This window comes from Synchiropus splendidus, chromosome 2 (assembly GCF_027744825.2).
Source record: "Synchiropus splendidus isolate RoL2022-P1 chromosome 2, RoL_Sspl_1.0, whole genome shotgun sequence".
NCBI lineage: Eukaryota > Metazoa > Chordata > Actinopteri > Syngnathiformes > Callionymidae > Synchiropus > Synchiropus splendidus.
In genome coordinates this window covers 17,836,739-17,856,452 of record NC_071335.1, presented here as the reverse complement: position 1 = coordinate 17,856,452, position 19,714 = coordinate 17,836,739, and the positions used below count along the sequence as shown (strand labels likewise).

Genomic DNA, 19,714 nt, shown 5'->3' with positions numbered 1-19,714 from the left:
CTTTCGCTGTTATCGCGATATATAACAAAATCACGCGACGAGAAACACCTTGTTTAGAATTCCGGCAAGATGGCGGCGCCTCCAGATGAGGCCAGCCTGCAGTCTCGCATCAGTAAGTCGCTGCAATCGTTGCATTTGCTTCACGTTAAGGTCACGATGACCCTCTCTGCAGAGTGTGGTATAGTAAGTTGTGTCTATCGGAACCGTCATCCCATGTGGCGACGTGGAATGTCGAGGCTCCAACAATGACAGCGGATGTCAAAAGTGCAGTTAAAAACCAACCGCTCACCTTTGCCTATTGTTTATTCACTACAATGTTTTTGATTTAGGTAAACTTACATAGGGCAGTGAGCACCTCAAAATCTAGTCACCTCGTTTATTCTCATTGAAACAAGCTCTTAACAATCAGTAACAGTAAAGAAGGGGTGTGTCTTGAAACTGGTTTCGACTTGATTTATTACGCTTATACGTTTCTGTTCTATAGAATAACTGTTCCCAGCATGAATACAAAATACAGTCCGTGCATGCGAGCTTTAACTGCTGCTAAACAAGGTCAGAGTGATACCAAAACACATTATTGATAGTTTACCCAACGGATAAACGGCAACGTCGAGGTGCAAAATATCTTGTTTATCTGGTCTGTGCTGTTATTCTCCAGTTAACACCTGTTAACTAATCGGAGCTCTTTTGTACTCAATAAAACTCTTCATTTCCAGCCCATCCCACCGTATCAAATTCATCTCGCCGTGCCCTGTTTGCTCTACTTATTGTTGCTTCGTCGGTTACATTTCCTCTTTATCCAAAATGTTTCCACTTTGAAAAAGACATTTCACTTCTTACAGACAAAGCCACCAACCCTTTGAATAAGGATACGGATTGGGGAAGTGTCAAGTGCTTTTGTGATCAACTTAACAATGAACCTGAAGGGTGAGAAGATGATAAACCAAAGTACAGTTCCAGAAAAGCACCGCCCTCTTCAGTATATACTTATGCTTTACCCTTCTCTCAGCCCACAGCTCGCAACCAGACTTCTGGCTCACAAAATCCAGTCTCCTCAGGAGTGGGAGGCTTTGCAAGCACTCATGGTGAATCTTTTTTTATGCAAGGCTGTTCATTTCAGTAACTTACAGTCAGGTTCTGTGTAATATATACTGTAGGAAACAATGCTCAATATGCTTTTGTTGCCATAATAGCTCTCGCTGACTGTCAAGTCTCTAAAGTGTCCTTACTATTTTGTCAGGTTCTCGAGATGTGCATCGCAGATTGTGGAAAGCGGTTTCACACTGAAGTGGGAAAGTTTCGTTTTCTGAATGAACTCATAAAGGTGGTCTCACCAAAGGTAATGCTTAGTCTTAATAGTGCATTAATTTGAATACTATAATGTTTTATTCTTAATCATAACAACGGCAACCCCTGAACTCTGCCATTGTTGCGATTGATTTGAGTTTCTGTTTTCAGTATTTGGGCTCTCGAGCGCCAGAACCAGTGAAGAAAAAAGTTGTGGAGATGATGTACCTTTGGACAAAGAAGTTGCCAGAAGAGACAAAGATAGCAGACGCTTATCAAATGCTGAAAAAACAAGGTAACAAAATGAACAGCTTCAACACTATCCTAGAGAAGAGACTTTGAAAACACACTAAGGATATGGCAAAGACACGAGAGAAAGTGACACTGGAAAAAAAAAAGGCATTTTGCACCACAACATAGAACCATAAATAATGGGTATTCAATAGGCTCATGTATGTCGATGGATCAATTCAATATGCTATGTACCAGAAGCGATGTATTAAAATAAACAGTCAATTTTGTTCATTGTAGTGGATTACTTTAAGCACACCAGTATGTGTTTATCTCAGAAGTTCCCAAACAAAAATTCTAAAGCGTGACTCAAATGTCTAGTTCTGCTTTTATCTATTTGTACTCCCATTTTCCCCGTGTGACTCGGCTATTTTGGTGTGATCGATGGCTCCCGAGGCACCGCTAGGCCTGTAGAAAACATTACCCATCAGAGGATGAGGATAAGATGTCAACCTATTTCCCCTCTTTGTGGGCAAGTAGGTGATGAAGCAGCATGTCTTGGTATTTCAGTGAACAACATGAGATCAGGAGCTTGTGCACAGTTACCTTGGTGCTCCCCTTGAACACCTACAGCCACGCTAAAGCTGTAACCCATGGACTTATTTTAAATATTAGGTGTGTGTTGTATGGCTGCCCTCACTCTATTTAAGATTACAATTTGATTTTTAAGACTTTCTTAACTGCACACTTTTGCTGGACCCCACTAGGTTAAGCCTCAGTTTGAGGATGGAAACTTCAAAACAACCCCTCCTTATATTCGGTTTAAGATTGTAGTGTTGAATGAATGTTGAGTCCTGGTTAGGTCCCCACAAAAGGTGTGTGTGCGGCAGCTGTGCCGTGACATATGCCAGTACAAAAGCTATTGTCTTAATACTTAATGTGATTGTTCCCTTCCAGGCATTGTCAAGCAGGATCCTATACTTCCTGAGGACAAGCCCCTCCCACAGCCTGCATCCAAAAATGCCATCTTTGAGGATGAAGAGAAATCGAAGGTAAGTCACCGACGTTCTGAGAAGAAAGGAGCTCTGAAACATCTCAGGGATTCTGGCTCATCAACCTGTCAGCTTCATCTGGTGTTTCAGAAGGAGGCCAAGTGAGACATCTGATGTTTATTAACCTCTTCCGCTCCCTCTTCCGCTCCCTACCTGGCCCATCCTGTTTTTGTAGACACTGTCTCGGTTGTTGAGCAGCACACAGCCACAAGACCTGAAAGCTGCCAATGAGCTTATTAAGGAAATGGTCCAGGAGGTGAGGTCTTGTTGCTTTTTTTAACCCTGCGCCTTCTGTAGTTTGTTTCCTTCACTGTACTGTGTATCTTAGTGTTGAGCAAGGGAAACATTGACAGCTTAGTTCCAATACTTGAAGAGGGCAACTGAACTTCTTTATTCAAAAGAGACAGGGTCACACTAAATATCACTGAGTTTTACAGCTGCCTCTCTCCACCTTATTCCTCTCATGACAGCTGAACTGGCTCTACAGGTCAGGGGGAAGTTAACGCATTCATCTGAGCAGAAGTAGACTTCAGTGTGTGTGTGCTTTCCATCATGTAAAATTAGGAACACACACCATCATTGTAGATGGTCTTGGTCTCTGTCATTTCAGGGACATTCACCTGAACTGTAACATGGCGAGGTTAGCCTTTGTGAAGATGGCTTCCTGAAGCCTGTTCAGCAGTCACTGAACTGCTCATTTTTGGAGTGTCTCATTGCTGTAAGGGGAAGGACACTGTGCCAGCTGTTTATTGCGCTCAGTAGAGTGTTTAAGACTTGACACTTTCCCCTTCTCCCCTCCCTGACTCGGCAGCGAGACACTGGAAAGCAATGCCGTTGCGTCTGCTGTACTGGAGTTTCAGTTTTTAGTTAGCTGAATAATGACGCTGGACTTTTCCGTCTGAGAAGTCACGTATTGGGCCAAATATAACACTGTTTTAACTGAACTACATCCCACACCATTGTCGTGCCACACCTTTGCTTTGTTTCTGCTGTGGTAAAAGGACCAAAGGCGCGTGGAGAAGATCTCAAAGCGGGTCAACGCCATCCAAGAGGTGAAGGAGAGCGTGAATCTGCTGAACCAGCTGCTGGAGGGCTACGCTGCCGAGAGCGGCTCGCACGACAACAAAGAGCTTGTCAAGGTGAAGTGCTGGGAAGGAAGCACGAGGCTCACTCTGCTTTTCTGACATGGTTGGTTTGCGTTTTTAGGATCTTTACCTGCGCTGTGAGAAGATGAGACCCACACTGTTCAGATTAGCCAGTGACACGGAGGACAGCGATGAAGCTTTAGGTTGGTCAGGGAAGCACAGTCGCCCGTCACAATGCATTGCTTCATTTTCTGTGTTTGTGAGCAGCGGATATTTTACAAGCCAATGACAGTTTGACTCAAGTCATCAACCTTTATCGGAAGCTGGTGGAAGGCGAGGTGGTGAGCAACGACAGTGTGGCAACATCAGGTCGGTCGTCGTCTGGTCAGATTGGAACCACTTATCTGGTTAATACTGTATAACGCCCCGTGTTCTGATCCAAACCAGGCAGTGGCAGCTCGGCTCTCGTCGACCTGGAGGGCCTCTGCACGTCGGCCAGCACTGCTCCTTCAGACCGGGAGGCCTCAAGCCTACAGTCTCTTCCGCAGAACACGGGAATCAGCCTGTTAGACGACGAACTCATGATGCTGGGTAAGGCATCTGGCCCGTGAGATCACCAGCCGCAGCAGTTTAACAGCTCCCAAGTCAGCTCTTTTCTGCGCACGAATGGCTCCTGAAGGCGCCCTCCGGGTAGCTGGCAGGCTGAGCCTGAGTCATCTCAGGAGGCAACATCTGGCAAAACCACAACAAAGCCCAATGCCTCTCTAGTTCAACACTGCAGGGGGCTGCTCACTTTACTTGCTTCCCCCTTGAAATAATTCACCTTTTCTTACATCATAGGACTGAACGCGACGGAAAACTCAGACTCTCACGCTCTCCAGGTGAGTTTTGGTTCGCTCCCCCTGAATATGAGTCAGTGTTCTGAAGCAGATTCTGTCCTGTTATTTCTATCCCAGCACGCCGCCTCCACTGACGCGTCTGCTGCGACCTTTCATGTGCCCATGCCAACTCTCTTCCAAGTCCAGCTGACACCAACCGTAGGGGACAGTACAGCCGCAACCAAAGTCCTGGATGACTTGGACCTGCTGGGGAAGACGTTGCTCCAACAGTCACTGCCTCCAGAGGACCAGCAAGTCAAATGGTTAGTGATGCCGCTGCTGATGCTGCAACTCTACAGCAGCAACCGGCGGTACACTAGTGTTCCGTGAGAGCGTGTCAGGTGTGCCGTGGGAAAATGTTCCAGTTTCACCTCATTTGTCCAGAGAGAGGTGGGCGATATGGTTCCATTAAATACGATGAGAGGAGATCGCATGGATTCGCTGACATTCTTTCTATCCACTATACTGTAGAGCTGCAGTGTGTTGATGTGCTGATCTGTCCGTTAGTCAAAGCTTGATGTTTTTTTTTGACCACACACTTTTTTTGACCACACACCTTCGTGACAGAACGATGGAGGGAGTGACCCTTGTCAGACCCGCGATGCCAAAGACTGTCTGCACAGCAGAGCTAACAGCTAACGTGACCTCTCACTTCAAAACTTTATTGATACTCGTGGACTGTCAAAGTTTGCTTTGTGGTTTAAAAAAAATAAAAGCTAACAAAATAAATGTGCTCCAAAATGTGAGGAGAGAAAGAATAATTGTTTTTTATGAAGCAAGTTCAGGCAAAGAATGGTAAGGATTTGTCTGGAAACTCAAAACTACAACAAAATCATGCAAAAGACAAGTAATAAAATCGAAACAGTTATTTTAAGTAAGTAAATGAACACATCAATCCTGATATATTTACCACGTTGCCCACCCCCTTCTGGACACACATGAAACAAAAACATTTGTGTGTTATTTGTTTTTACAAATAGCATGGCAATAGCATTGCAGTAACAACCGAGTGTCAGTAGCTGCAGTTTTTCCACAAATAAATAGGGATTTTCGATAGGACTTTAAGCACAAGTGCGGTTTTGCTGAGGTTCCTTTGGTGGTGAGCCTCAGTATTGGGTTGAATGGTTGAAAAACGCTGGTGTACGGGTCCCTGGCCTGGCACCGCAACAACACAGAACGTAAATGAGTGGCTGAGAGGGCCCTCTGGTGGGCACTTACGCTTCCATTTCACCCTCACAGTAGCTGTCCACAGTAGCTCATGCTGCTCTCAGCTAATCTCCTTCTCTGACTGGCAGGGACAAGCACCAGGCCCAGTCAGGAATCACTTTACGAGATCTTCAGACCATGGCCCACAGTAAACCCCAGCCACCCTCCAACACCACTGTGAAGGCATCAAGTGGGGCAGTGGCGCCCCCCGTCCTCCTCCCCGTCGCTGTTGGAGATGCCCAGGACCACATCTCTCTGACAGACGTCACGATGCCTCTGGAGCTGATCAAACCGAGTAAGCGTGACAATCGTGCCCATGAATATGTGCGTGAAGATTCACCGTCTTCTTTTCAATTTTTTTTTTTTTTTTAGGCAGCCTGCTGCCAGTGACGGTGTTCGACAAGCACAGCTTAAGAGTTTTGTTCACATTCGCTCGTGACTGTCCGCCCCTGCGTCCCGACGTGCTGGTCGTGATCATCTCCATGCTCTCCTCCGCCCCCATCCCCGTCACAAACATCCGCTTTCAGGCTGCCGTTCCCAAGGTAGGTCCACGCCACGCAGTCCTCACGTGACCCGCCAGAACCCGTTTGTGTTGTCCAGGTGATGAAAGTGAAGCTGCTGCCTCCGTCGAACACGGAGCTTCCTGCTTTTAACCCCATACTGCCCCCTGCTGCCATCACACAGATCCTGCTGCTGGCCAACCCTCTCAAGGTACAAGGTTGCGTTAGTTTGAGCCTCAAACAATGTGGAAACAATATAAATAGAACATATAAACCACATATTTGGACCACATTTTTGCGACTATATTGCAGTATCTTGATTCCTCCTCTTAGCTGCCCTCTTTTAGTATCAATATTTACTCATCCACTTAGTATAATAATGAAGAATTTGACTTATATTTGCTCTTGTGTTTCAGGAAAAAGTGCGTTTGCGTTATAAATTGACATTTAACCTTGGAGAGAGAGCTCACGATGAATCCGGCGACGTGGACCAGTTTCCTCCTCCAAGCACCTGGGGGAGCCTTTAGCTGGATGGATGACCTTCTGGTCACGTGACCCCTGCCTGGATTAGCGTCCATCGCCGCTGGAAAAACCGACACGCTTGGGAGAAGTCTTCTACCTAGTGCCTTCCTCCGTTCTCCAGCCATCTCCGTCGTCCATCCAGCTTGTACAAAGCAGCCACTTCAGATGTTCCAGCTAAGTGGAAGTCCTCAATGCAATCATTTCCATGAATCAAACTCTTTTTTTTTATGATTTTACCGTTGGGTTTTTCTCCTCATGTGTAATTTGAGTTATTGAAGATGTGAAGAACTGATATCAGAGCCAGCATCCGTGCCACATGACATAAACTCTGTAGATTTTCTAAGCTTCCTTACTTAAAAAAAACTTAACTCCAGTCAATACTGCACAACAATCCAAAGCAGATGTTGGTGACATACTCGGCTCATATCATGAGCAGCAATAAATATTCTTTCATCTGTACTGACGTTGACATGCAGTAAGCTTCGTTCCAAACTTTTTAAGGCACTTTTGTTACAGCTTTTTGTTAAAAGTCTAGAATTATATCTGCGTTTTATTTAAAAGTGATTTTCCAGGTCGGGGTACTGTGTTTCGATTTTCCGCGATCACCTTTTTAAAATGTTCACTTTTTTTTTTTTTAATCTCTGGAGATTTGTTTACACATTCTTGCACTTGTTTTGTTTTTGTAATTTGCACATCAGCTGTTTTAAATCTCACCTGTCACTCTCTGTTGATTCACCCAAAGACGGACTGGGGAAGTCCTGAGCAGACGTCTCCTACATCGGGTTAGAGCCCACCACATGTGCCTGAGGGGACGTTCTTTTGCTGTGTACATTGAATAACTGGTTCCTTCCAGAAATGACTCTGTGCGTCAGAAAAATGGAACCTATTTTATTGAAGTGCGGAGCATGGATCTGTATGGATGGAATTAAAGAGATCAAAGTTCTGGGTGTGTCACTTAATTCCTCACTTTTTGGGTAGTTTACCGTCAGATGTCACGAGTGGTGATGGGTCGATGAGGTTTCATGAAACATTGTCCTGATATTTGAGGCCTCTAGATGGCACCGTCTGCTGTAGAATGTTTGGCTCACATCACAGCTGAACCAAGAGCACCATCTAGTGGCCTCTGAAAATGAGGACAGTGTTTCATCAACCCTGTTTCATGACACCTCATGAAAAAAATCAAAATAATATGAAATGAATTTTATTCAGCAAAGTACAAAGCCATGTGTAATCGCCATAACTAACCAATTCTTTCTCACTTTAGCCTGATATTTGGCATATTTACAGACCTAAAAGCTTATTGTGACGATCACTCCCCGCCACTCAATCGGATATTACAGAGGAAAGCAAAACTACTTAAGCCTGAATAATAGTGAAGCTATCAACATGTTATCAGTAGAAAAAAAATCTGAATACATCAAAAAAAAAAAAACATGCTGAACAACACATCATCTGAAAAAGGATACAAAGCACAAGAATCACATGCAAATACAACACACAACTCTGGAATGTGAAGCCCTTTGGCTCAGGCCAAATATAAAGCAGAAAGTGTATTAATCTTTCGCACTGACATCAAGAACTCCTGAGTTTGAGATATATGCTTGGAGAATTATCTTGGCAGCTTTAGCACCTTACACGACGACTCCCAAAGAACGAGGGAACTGATGACACACTCAACGGTGTATTTCTGTTGCCACTGGAAAAGTTGGGAATATATTGAAACCAGCCAGGTGGTGAACTTTGGTTTCGGCCATTTACGCACAACACTGCATTTCTATTGATCTCTACACTGGACGCCAGCACACTACACGACACTAGACCAGTCGGTGAACACGGCTAAATATGGTAGCTTGATCCCTCTGTACACAAGCTTGTTGATCAGTTTCATGGCCTTTTCTAATCCTTGGTTTCAACAGAACAAACGTCTTGAGGTTTCCCTCCCCGAAACAGTTTGCAATTCGTTCACCTTGCTGGTCTTCTGCTGCAACAGTCCCAACCATACTTTAACTCAACAAAAGATGAATGGTTTCTTCTCAACCCTGGACTCCACTTCCTGCACATTTATCCTCATCAAACCAAATTCTTTATAGATTATAATCCACAGTAAAACAACTGAAATCCTCATATCGATATGAACAAGCGTACGATGGTTATGTCAAAGTACAAAACACACATTAATGGAGACAGAACTCCTTCAATTTCACTTGTGATGGCGAAAGATTTACAAACTACATTGAACTATTCCATGTAAACCAGAGGGAAACTAAACACCAGAAACTAAATATTAGCTTTAGAAATATACAAAATAGATTGTAGCTCCGTAAGATTATGGTCAGTGTTAAAAAGTAGAAACATATTTGACCAATGTGAGCTCATAAACTGAAGTGCTCGGTCGCCGGGGTCAATTGAAAATCCATGTTTGAGTGTTTCGTAAGAGCTTTGTGAGTATTTTAATCTGGGCTTCAACATTTTTTGGGGGCAAACTTGAGATGGATGTTCACAATGACATTGGAAACAAAAAGAAGGTCAGAGGACAGCTGAAAACTCAAACTTCTAATTGTGTGCTGGAGGGACGGGGGGGTGAGGAGGAAAGGAACAAGGCTGCTGCCCAATGAAGCCCATCAATGGAGGCTGTGGCGCAGGAAACTGCTGAGTCATCAGAGGCTGAGGGCCCACGTGAGGCACAGCAGGTGCAGCGGGAGCAGCAGGTGGACCGAACGGCCCGGTGGGAGCCATGGGCCCGCTGCTCCCAGGCTGAGCCCCGCTGCGAGGGTTGTACCCCCCAGCGCCGCCGCCGCTGTTATTGTTGTTGCCGTAGCTCTGGTACTGATCTGAGCCGTAGCCGCTCCTGTCCTCCCGGCTTCGGTCCCTGTAGGACGCGGAACGGTCACCGTCGCGGCTGTTGCGGCCGAAGCTGCTGCGTCCGTCTCGGCCGCTGCCTCCGTCCCGCATGCGGCGGTTGCACTCGTCCTGGTACATCATGTTGGGGTTGTTGGAGTTGCTGCCACGGTAACGTGATCTGCCGCCTGTTGGCAAAAATAATAAAGTTCTTAATCCACCCTATCGACAAAACAACTTATATATGTACTTATATCAATATTCATATTGTTAAAAGACAAAGATTTTCTGTGGTGATCACCTCCTCCTCCGCCGCGGCCAGAATCCACCAGCTGCAGCAGTTTGGGGTTGATGGCTTGCCGAGCCTCCTGCAGCACCCTGACCAGGTCTCGGGCCTGGCGTGTGTTCCCCGGAGTGAAGAAGGTGTAGGCGGTGCCCTTGTTGGTGCTGCGCGCGGTGCGTCCGATACGGTGCACGTAATCCTCAGAGCAGTTGGGGTAGTCGTAGTTGATGACGAACTTGACGTCTTCCACATCTTTTAGAGAGAAAAACGTCAATGTTAGACCAAGGACGGACAAACCTATGGAACCGTGTCTGGAATTAACAAACATTTACTTCCTCGTTCATTTTCAATACTTGCGGTGACGTTACCGACAAGGACAAGCTGGAAACTTTGACTCTGCCAAGCTCATCATAATGTTGAACCACTGAAATGACCAACTTTCATGCGTCTGAACTGACAGACTGAGCTGTGCTCCGAGAACATCCCCGGGAGCTTGTGGTTGCGAGTTCGCTTCTGGCATCTTTAACTGTAGAGCATTTTACCGTGAGCGAACATGAAACTAAATAACAAGGCTTTTAAATAAGAACAGAATATATTGAGAAATGCAAGTATCAAATGCTGTATTTGCATGTCTAAGGGCTGTGAGTCACAGGCACGTTGCACCTGCCATATCTCACGTATCTCTCACGTGGCATGTTGGGAGGCACCATGGCAGGGCTTGTGATTCACACACATTTGGGACAGTCACTTTCCCTCAACATTTTTCACCAGGAGCGGCACTTTTCTCATGCAGGCAAAACGCAATACAAAAAGTGAGAGATTGCGCACTGGCACTGCACCCTGAGCTATAACAATAATAATATAAAAATAACAAATTTCATGTGCTTTTATCTCTTCCCGTAGAATATGCTAAACAACAAAGATGATACCCAAATAAAGGTTAAAACTCTTGTGGTAGGCGACTGCACAGGTTAGAGGAGCTATTGAGCTGCCACTTTGCGCAGCCTCACTCACAAGAACTGAAATGAAATCGCTATCAGACACCAAAATACATCAGGATGGAAATGATCTTTATTTTATGCCTTGCAGATTGAAGCAAAAAGGGCATCTTCCTCATGCAGAGAAAAGGGTGCCTGACCACCTCTCGGGGTGGATCGGTGCATGTGCCTGTTTAAATGTGAGACATATATTTTGATGTATGATGAGTAGGAATCTATATCAAGAGTTACTTACCTGATACTTACGGTGCACTTTCCCACAAAGAGCAAGACAATGATCTTACAACACATTAGTTGGATGGAACGGACCCAAACCCATTTAAAAACTCATCAGCTCTGATCGGACGGTGACCTCTGACCGTCTGCGTCTCATAAGAGGAGGGGCTCTGACACCACTGCGAGCTTGAACACAACTGAACCATTGTGTGAGCAAGTGCCACGATGATGGTCCCTTCCTACGTGTGTGCTGAGCTCATGGATGAGTTAGGAGAAAGGAGCGGTGAGGTACTTACCCCTTTCGTGTTGTTTTTACAAAGGTAGTCCCCCCTGCATCAGTCCTGGTAGATAGGGAGGGGCTGAGGGAGAGGGACGCAGGGTTCATCCCTCACCTCCTGCGTACACCAGCAACGTCAGGCGGGAGCAGAACCGTTCAACCTCAAAGGACACAACGGCTGGTTCTGTTGCTCTCGCCACATTGCAGGACCCTCCTCAGACCCTGGCCAGGACTGAATCCAGACGAGCCCCTCTAACTGTCTCCTGTGTGTCTGCATTGTTTGATCGCTGAGCAGACATACAGGCACCTCAGGCTTCTCCCAAGTGAGGCTCGCTGGATTTACGGACAACATTGGGCAGGGGGGATCGAAAGGGGCTTTAATCCCTCTAAAACTAGTCAAGCTTCTAGCTTAACGGGACCGAGGGGGCAGCAACAGCAGCGCAGAGTGTAACGGCTGCCGTGTGCTGCCGAACCCTGAGAGGAGAAGAGGGGGAAAAAAAACAAGGAATTTTAGCAACTCAAAGATACTTCAGGAATCCCCCCTTCTCCAACTAACATCAAGTACACTCTCTTCAAATTCAAATGGAACCATTCAAGTGTTGAACTACGTGTATTGAAGAATCTACATATCCAGGCGAGAGAGTAAGTGGAATGTATGCGATGAACTTACTTTTAACCTAGAAATATAGCTTACTCTAACGGCTTCTTCCACGATGGTAACGTTTTAGTGACACACCGAGTCAGCTCAGACCCATATTTTCAGATTACTTGGGATATTACTGTTCAAACACACACATTGATGAGCCCATTATTAACTAAAGAAATATTTCCATTGCAAGTGCATTGTGATGTTTCTGTAAGATGCAAGTCTTGAATCTGATGTATCGTTTAAACCCTATGTACTTTGGACTGGTAAATTAATGTAAGATGCCGAAATACACTTAAAGCAAGGCAGCACAAGCTATTTTCAAGAGAGATTTAAATAAGAAACATCAGTGAGAGTGCGATAATATCAGTGGTCCTTCCTTTCTGGCAGTGTGCCAAAGAGCCCCTGTTGAACAAAGCTTTCACAGTGAAGTAACAAGAAACAGACCCAAAATCCACAGCATGGCTTGACATGATGTGGCACAGCACCATATGAGGTTAACATCAGCCAGCGGTCACAGGAGCGGTCAAGAAAACCATGACTTTAGAGCTTATGTTGATTTTTTTCTATGAATCTAAAATCTAAATTCAAGACTACAAACACCAGGTTATAAGCTCAGGACTATTTTTAACATTTCAGATGATCAGATGTTATCAGTGGCTCTCAACTTCTTGTCCCATCACAACAAAATCATCTGGTCCTCCTTACTATATCATGCACAATTTAACTAAAAAGAAGTATCAAAAATCCAACCAGAAGTTGCGCTAGTTGTCATCAAAAGGACCTTTTTACAACTACAAGTGATTCAAGATTTTTAATACATGGCTATGTATGATTCCCTGAACTGAAGTTAAAATTGGATTTATCTCCAACTAAATACTGTGACAAATGATGGTAGCGTGAGGACGGAGACATACCCAGTCCACGTGATGCGACGTCGGTGGCGATGAGAATGGGAGCTTTCCCACTTCGGAACTCTTCGGTACGAAAGATACCAGAGGTCAGAACTCACTGACTTGCAAGTGAAGATCACCTTATATTCTTCTCACCTGCAAGTACCCAGTCTCTCTCTGGCTGGCTCTTGTCTCCATGGATACACATGGCAGGCCACCTGCGGCGAATGCGATGCGGCAGATTTAGATGAAACGTTTTGAGTCAGTAAATGTAAGCGTAAATTTTCCCTCACCCATCCCTCCTCATTCTTCTGGTTAGATCGTCGCAACGCTTTTTGGTTTCCACAAAAATGATGGTTTTGTTCTCCTTCTCGGCCATGATCTCCTCCATTAGCTGAATAAGTCTGCAACCAAAATGAAAATCTGTGATATTCAAGCGTATGGTCAGTCACAGTGAAAGGAATCACGTCACGTCGGGTGTGTTGGAAGCGCCATCTTATTTGACACGTTTGTTTCAGCTTTCTGTTACCTTGTTATATGCGATCTAATCACCAGGGAAGTATTTTATTCCTTATTGTATTCTTTATACTATACTTTATTATTATACTATACAATAATTACTATTTTAATGTCATTATCATTTGATAAATGCACATACACAGAGGTACTTCCAATGTAATTACACTTTCAAATGTAATAGTTTTCATCTGTCTATATTGGAGGTTTAAAAAAAATAATAAAGAGCAGCAACTGCATGAGATCTGACAAGAATTCCTCACTTGTTATCTTTCTCGCTGTCCATGCACACGTCGACAATTTGTAGGATGTTGTGGTTGGCACTGAGCTCCAGAGCTCCAACATTAATCTGAATATAATCACTCAAGAAGTCTTCCGCCAGCTGTCGGACTTCTTTTGGCCAAGTGGCACTCCACATCAGGGTCTGTCTGTCTGGCTGAGGAGCAAAAAGAAAGTAAAGAGTAAAACTCAGTGTTCAGCTGCGTCTTTCCTTTTGGGCACATCATTTCATGCAAGCTTACTGCTTGCTTCCTTCTTACCCGGATTTGATCCAGTATCTTGCGAATCTGCGGCTCAAAGCCCATGTCCAGCATGCGGTCCGCTTCATCCAGCACCAGGTAAGTGCAGCGTCCCAGGTTTGTCTTACCAGCCTCCAAGAAGTCAATGAGGCGTCCTGGTGTGGCGATGCAAATCTCAACGCCTACAACCCAACCCGACATTAAATATCATTCCTTCACATGTGAAAAGAAGACAAACAGTCCTCACCTCTTTCCAGGTCTCTAATCTGTGGGCCTTTGGGTGCTCCCCCATAGACGCAGGTACTTTTTATCCTGGAAGACTTGCCATAATCATATGCAACCTGCTGCACCTGTTGAGCCAGCTCCCGCGTAGGGGCAAGTACCAGACACTACGGGGACAGAAAAGAAACCAGTCCATATTAATATGGACGAACATGATAAGAATAGATTACATGGCCTTTATTAGTGCCACAGTGGAGACAATGATACCTACTAAGATAGTTGTACTTACAATTGGACCGTCTCCTCTTTCTAAATAGGGCTGATGATTGATGTGCACGATGGCAGGGAGAAGATACTGTGGAGACAAAGTATAGTTTATCGTTTGGTATGATGATGTCAAGTCAACAAAACACTGAAATAAAACATTTTATTATTGGACAGTGGCTTATATTTATTAACAAATATATTTGAGGATCCTCTGACCACAAAGGACTTCCTTTAAATTAGCTTCCTCCTTTTATACTGACTGTGAACTTGCATCATAAAAAATACATAATATAATAATTATGAAACTATAAAAATATTATTGAAAATTATGACTATGTGGCTACAGACAAATATAATAGAAGTACTCTTCTTTTGTCAGTTAGTATACATAGACCAAAAAAATGATAAAAAAGTTTAGATCATGATAAATATTTGGCTGATATTAGCCAGACACAAGCACATGTAGCACTATGGAGTTTTTGCCCTACAATACTGCCACTTTCAAGACGAACCAAAACATGACCCTTTGAGTTAGTTTACATGGTGCAATTATTAAAATTTATTAGAGGGGTCTCCATTTGAGGACATTCTCTCATTTTCTGCAACAGGTGCAATATGAAGACATTGTTTAAATTTTCCCTATCATTGTTATGGTTTACAGAGGGAAATTGTTTGATAGCACTATTCAAAAATTTTACAAATTAGTCTTCAAAATCAATGCAAAAAAAAGAATGAAGGGCAAAATTTTATCCCAACAAAATACAAGAATATTTTTTGCCAGTCTCTCCTTTTCCTAATTTGGTAACTTTCTTTGATCATTTGTGTTGAGAACTAAACTCATCACTCCACTTCACAGGCTTCCTAAATAATTCTTCGACGTTCTTACTGCGAGGGTCTTTCCAGAGCCGGTCTGGGCAATTCCAACCATGTCCCTTCCACTTAGGGCCATTGGAAAACCCTGCGACTGGATGGCTGTGGGCTCCTTGAAGTTCTGTGCCATCAGCACGTCCATGACATATTCTAGGGAAGGAGACAAGACAAGAGGAAAATGTTTCAGCAGTATTCCTAAAACAAAGGGAAAAGCACACATCAGTGGGTGGTGAACACTTACGTGGAAATTGTGCCTGTTGGAAGGTGATGATGGGCTTCGGACAGCCGGAGCCTTTGATGGTGATCTCCTTCTTCCGGCGAAATTCTTCAATTTCATACTAATGTCATCAAAAAAAAAGAGAATGAGCATTGAGGGAGACGCACTTGAATCTGGTGACACTCTGTTAGAATGGTTTAAAAGAAAACATATGCACCGTGCTCATGCGTTGCAAATCCGGATGTTCAGTGTAAAAGTTCTTTTCAAACTTGGGAAGTTCACTCAGGTTCCACCTTTTCTTCTTCAGACGTTCCCCTGGACTTCCAAACTTCATAGGCGGGGGACCACCGCGACTACTTGGAGGTCCGAAACGGGGCCTGGAAAAGGACATAAATTCATATGAAAAATAAATAAATAAGCACAAGATATGTGATATCGGCTGTGTAGTGCCACTCAGTACAGAATTATGTCTCGTCTGTATTGTACATTTTACACTCGGAGTCCGTAAGTTACATGTAATATTCGATTTTAAGCATAGACATTTGGGAAGTAGAATTACTACGCAACGACGCTTGTTTGTAGTCATTTTGGCACCAGCTCAACTCGGTTAGCACAGCCACATTAGCTTGTCGAAAACGAAACGCGCAACTAAACCAAAAAGTACTGGTGAGACGACAGTTAAACAACAAGTGTAAATACCTGTCTCGCCCTCTGTCTCTGTCGCCGTAAGAAGACCCACCTCTCATGTTGGCAGAAAACAAATTATGTCGTACGTGCTAGCTTTTATCAACGTTCGTCACCTCGATGCTTACGGTCGAACGCAACGCTATATATCGTCTCTTTAAATCTTTAAATTTTTATGTTATACAAAGGCGTACTCGGATGTTTCAAGGTAAGGTGGCTAACTATTAAATGCGAAATGCACTCCGCGAACTCAACCGTCTGCGTCCAGCACGGCCCTTTTTCACGACGTAACGTCATCTACACAATCAACGTAAGCGTGTTCGCGAGTGAGGAACGTAACGCGTAAACTCAACGTTAGACACGTTCGTGAATACCAATGTTTTCGCGTGCGTTGCTTTGAACGCTGTGTGGCGCTGTGACTGACACGGACGCTACTGTTAACAGGAAGTAGATGCGACCGAGTCAACACCCACAACAATGTTTTGGTCTCACTCTTCAAGTATGTGAAGCCACCAAAGTGCTACGATTTAGCGTGTGATGTCGTAGGGTTTAGTCGCCCCGGAGATGCCACTGTTGATACAAAACCGGGAACTGGAGCGAATAAGCTCCACTGCGGAACTGTTCGGCAAATATCCTCATTTACAGGTTGGTGACAGTGAAGTCAGTGAATGTTTCTGTCGTGATCCTCATAACAACTGGCGTCTTACAACCATTGTTTTGTTTCTGTCTGCGTGATGATTCCGAGCATTTTCTACTGCGCCTGTCTACTTCATTTGTAGGTCACATTGGTTTAGTCGAACAGATCGATTCAAAGAATCTTTCGAACATAACTTTGAAATCTGAGCTTTTGTTCGGCTTTTTGGGATTAGAAGCACAAGTAAGTGCAGTCGCATTTCTTACAAAAATGGACGTGGACTGTCAACTTATCAGTATTATTATGATTATAATGAACTAATACGTCAAATTTTAAAGGTGTACGATGCTCAAACTCCAACAGCAATAATATATATACAAGCTGAACATATTACACTCCTACTAATACTGTGCTTATGGAGTTGCAATAATCTAAATAAATAGTTGAGCGCATCCCTGTTGTCCGGCTCTATAATATTTCTTTTTATATTTTTTGTTTAACCCTACTCATGGATGGAGTGGTAAAATATCTAGCTTTACTAAAGTTGAACTTGCTCCTCTGCATTGCTTTCTACAGGAGCATGCGAAGGTTTTCCGCTCCCAGCCACTTGCTGACGTGGACCCCAAGTGCCTCCTCTATGTTCAACAAAGAGAGTTTGCTGCCACAACACCATCCGACGGTAATAAACATGTATAAGCAATATACGTAATAGATACAGTTTTAAAGGAACGTTAAGAACTGTTTTATTCGGTAACACGCCACGCTGTGTCAGATTGTGTTTCAGTCATGGGATCCGATGATGCCACCACCTGCCATTTAGTTGTGCTGCGACATACAGGTGTTTATTCTTTCCTGACGCTCAGTGCTTATTTCTGCTGTTGTGTGATGTAAAGTCTCTTTTTCTTCAGGAAGCGGAGCTGTCTGCCTTGCCCACTGTGACGGTTCCAACACCTGGTCTGAAGTTCCACTGCTTGTAAAGTCTGTGACGTCGTTGAGTCATTCTACTAAGGAGGGAAGGTGTGATGCCAGTCTGCGTGAGTAACAAATCCCCTACTTGACTCACTAGTATTGATCCGTTTTGCAGGCTGGAGCTTCATCTTGTTGGGGGATTTAAAGATGATTCGATGACATCACTTGGACTCAGCCTTAACATTCTAGGTATTGACCTGCTCGCTGACGGGTGATGTAAACACTTGGAAGATCACTGTGTTTTTTTATTTTACAGGAGCTTTTCAGAAACAAAGAGAGGACATACACCTGATCACGTGTTGCATCACAGGTCATATTTTCTTTTAATTTGATCATGCCTGACTCTCTTCTGACAAACCTTTTGTTTATAATAGACATGAATGATGTTGTGGAGAATGGAACACACAAACCTGTGATCTACGGAATAGGTAAGTGGTATTCCGCATCAGGATTCCCGACACTGCTAAGATCTTATGCATAAAACCTGTGTTGCCAGGTGTGAATGTTAAAACAGGAGTCGTATTTCCTGCATCCTTTCCACAAAAAGGACCTGCGGAGGATTTGCGTTCCGCACGAACCTTTACTGGAGGACAGGTAATCGCCTTCAAAAGATTTTTTTTCCTTTGTTTACCATTGCAAAACTGATGATCAAAACTCAAGAGGGTGTTTTGGTTTGCAGATGACGGAAATCTATGACTCGTGTCTTGGGCTTGTGAAAGTCGGTCCTTGCAGGTGGTCTCCAAACATGGACATCGCCTTTTGGTTGTCACAAACTGATGACACCATTTTAAAGGTCAGTCCCCTTAGTGTGTGTTTGGTTATGATCCAGACTGTGAACAAACATGTGGTGTCGAGATAAAGAGAGAACGGCAATATTATTTACCTTGTCGACACATACGTCTTTAGTGCATATTATATTTAGCTTATTTATGAGCTCATATCAAGTTAATAATGTGTTGTTTGTAGATGAGATAGATTTCTAGTTTTCACCAATTGGGAATATGTGTCTATTGAATACAATTTAACTCTTCGACAGTCGCTCCAGTTTTCCTCCTATTTCTTCCAGTACTTGTCCACTTCTCCCATGGCGGAGCCTCCACATTTTGTCCAGCACATAAAGTCCACCATCAGGTTCCTTTTGGCGCATCCCAACGCAGAGACTTTGTTTCCTGGTGGCGAGCCTCAGTTTTACCAGAGGACCGAGCGAGGAGACTGGGAGAGGGTTCAACCTTCATAGACCTCCTCCAAAATGGACTCAATGCCTTTCCAGCCACTGTGAACAACTGTCTTCTCTTCACCTTCATTTTCTCCAATGAAGTGAACATTCAAGACCTAATGTGTTTATTTTCTCATTTATGAAGTGGATTGTGAACATTATGATGTTATTTTCTGGGAGGCTAGAATGTGTTTCTTATTTTTTTATTAAATGATGCATTGCCTTACATGCTAAAACCTTTTTAATTCATAATTGTCAAACTATATTAGGATGTGTTATTAAGAAAAAAAAGATGGCTGTTGTCATGAGGGAGTGAAGCGATAATGTCTGAGACATTAATACAGATGTTGAATAACAAATATGTACGCAGACAATCCAATGTAGGATTAAAAGTAGCATAGTTTTAAAACTAACAAATAGACTGACAAAGTAATGAAGGTGGGATGACAGCTTGAATGTTTCTGTTTGTGTAAGAAACCGGGGTCATGTGAGGTGAGATGGACTGACCTATAAAGATGTTGAGCAATGAAGTGTGAGGAGGGAGTGTGAGAAATGTGTAACTTAAGAATGTGGTGTGACTGGTCTGAAATAAAAACGGATTGGTTTGTGTTTGGAAGTTCTTATCCACGGACTGTTTAATCTTATTAGAATTTTGTTTTACAACAACCTTAATGTGGCTCGATGAAGGT

The 19,714-nt window shown here is 43.8% G+C and overlaps 3 protein-coding genes across 4 annotated transcripts; 2 read left to right on the top strand and 1 right to left on the bottom strand.

Annotated features, from left to right (window-relative positions):
• Window positions 1–31: 31 nt before the first annotated feature.
• Window positions 32–7,704, top strand: LOC128753647 (ADP-ribosylation factor-binding protein GGA1-like). 2 transcript variants are annotated; one of them, XM_053855538.1, is made up of 17 exons: window positions 32–112; window positions 843–927; window positions 1,010–1,085; window positions 1,241–1,339; window positions 1,459–1,582; window positions 2,476–2,570; window positions 2,746–2,826; window positions 3,572–3,709; window positions 3,777–3,858; window positions 3,923–4,024; window positions 4,103–4,246; window positions 4,496–4,536; window positions 4,612–4,796; window positions 5,829–6,034; window positions 6,112–6,281; window positions 6,340–6,450; window positions 6,656–7,704. In XM_053855538.1, the coding sequence occupies exons 1-17, from the start codon at window positions 70–72 to the stop codon at window positions 6,764–6,766; spliced, it is 1,893 nt and encodes a 630-aa protein (XP_053711513.1). In that variant the 5' UTR covers window positions 32–69; the 3' UTR covers window positions 6,767–7,704. The 2 variants fall into 2 exon arrangements, with proteins under 2 accessions (XP_053711513.1, XP_053711514.1); XM_053855539.1 differs by lacking the exon at window positions 32–112 and adding an exon at window positions 163–264.
• A 242-nt stretch (window positions 7,705–7,946) lies between these two features.
• On the bottom strand, window positions 7,947–16,509 carry LOC128753646 (probable ATP-dependent RNA helicase DDX17). The gene is made up of 13 exons (XM_053855537.1): window positions 16,222–16,509; window positions 15,740–15,899; window positions 15,547–15,643; window positions 15,322–15,455; window positions 14,458–14,523; window positions 14,194–14,335; window positions 13,968–14,128; window positions 13,692–13,864; window positions 13,206–13,316; window positions 13,069–13,130; window positions 12,937–12,996; window positions 9,901–10,134; window positions 7,947–9,787 (listed from the first exon to the last, which is right to left on the bottom strand). The coding sequence occupies exons 1-13, from the start codon at window positions 16,266–16,268 to the stop codon at window positions 9,315–9,317; spliced, it is 1,920 nt and encodes a 639-aa protein (XP_053711512.1). The 5' UTR covers window positions 16,269–16,509; the 3' UTR covers window positions 7,947–9,314.
• A 161-nt stretch (window positions 16,510–16,670) lies between these two features.
• Window positions 16,671–19,632, top strand: LOC128754308 (protein N-terminal asparagine amidohydrolase-like). Its single transcript, XM_053856830.1, has 10 exons — window positions 16,671–16,851; window positions 17,417–17,519; window positions 17,613–17,678; window positions 17,749–17,857; window positions 17,925–17,998; window positions 18,066–18,119; window positions 18,184–18,237; window positions 18,306–18,403; window positions 18,489–18,602; window positions 18,876–19,632. Exons 1-10 carry the CDS (start codon window positions 16,771–16,773, stop codon window positions 19,044–19,046), a joined length of 924 nt encoding a protein of 307 aa, XP_053712805.1. The 5' UTR covers window positions 16,671–16,770; the 3' UTR covers window positions 19,047–19,632.
• Window positions 19,633–19,714: the final 82 nt, after the last annotated feature.

Bases quoted from the DNA above. Each gene is read 5' to 3' on its own strand.
- LOC128753647 (XM_053855538.1), top strand. From the start codon at position 70: ATGGCGGCGCCTCCAGATGAGGCCAGCCTGCAGTCTCGCATCA. The intron at 3,859-3,922 runs GTTGGTCAGGGA...GTTTGTGAGCAG, and splicing joins GGACAGCGATGAAGCTTTAG to CGGATATTTTACAAGCCAAT. The intron at 6,451-6,655 runs GTACAAGGTTGC...CTTGTGTTTCAG, and splicing joins TGCTGGCCAACCCTCTCAAG to GAAAAAGTGCGTTTGCGTTA.
- LOC128754308 (XM_053856830.1), top strand. From the start codon at position 16,771: ATGCCACTGTTGATACAAAACCGGGAACTGGAGCGAATAAGCTCCACT. The intron at 16,852-17,416 runs GTTGGTGACAGT...TGCTTTCTACAG, and splicing joins GCAAATATCCTCATTTACAG to GAGCATGCGAAGGTTTTCCG. The intron at 17,679-17,748 runs GTGTTTATTCTT...CTTTTTCTTCAG, and splicing joins AGTTGTGCTGCGACATACAG to GAAGCGGAGCTGTCTGCCTT.
- LOC128753646 (XM_053855537.1), bottom strand. From the start codon at position 16,268: ATGAGAGGTGGGTCTTCTTACGGCGACAGAGACAGAGGGCGAGACAG. The intron at 15,456-15,546 runs GTAAGTGTTCAC...CTCCTTCCCTAG, and splicing joins CCAACAGGCACAATTTCCAC to AATATGTCATGGACGTGCTG. The intron at 12,997-13,068 runs GTGAGAAGAATA...TTCGTACCGAAG, and splicing joins GAGAGACTGGGTACTTGCAG to AGTTCCGAAGTGGGAAAGCT.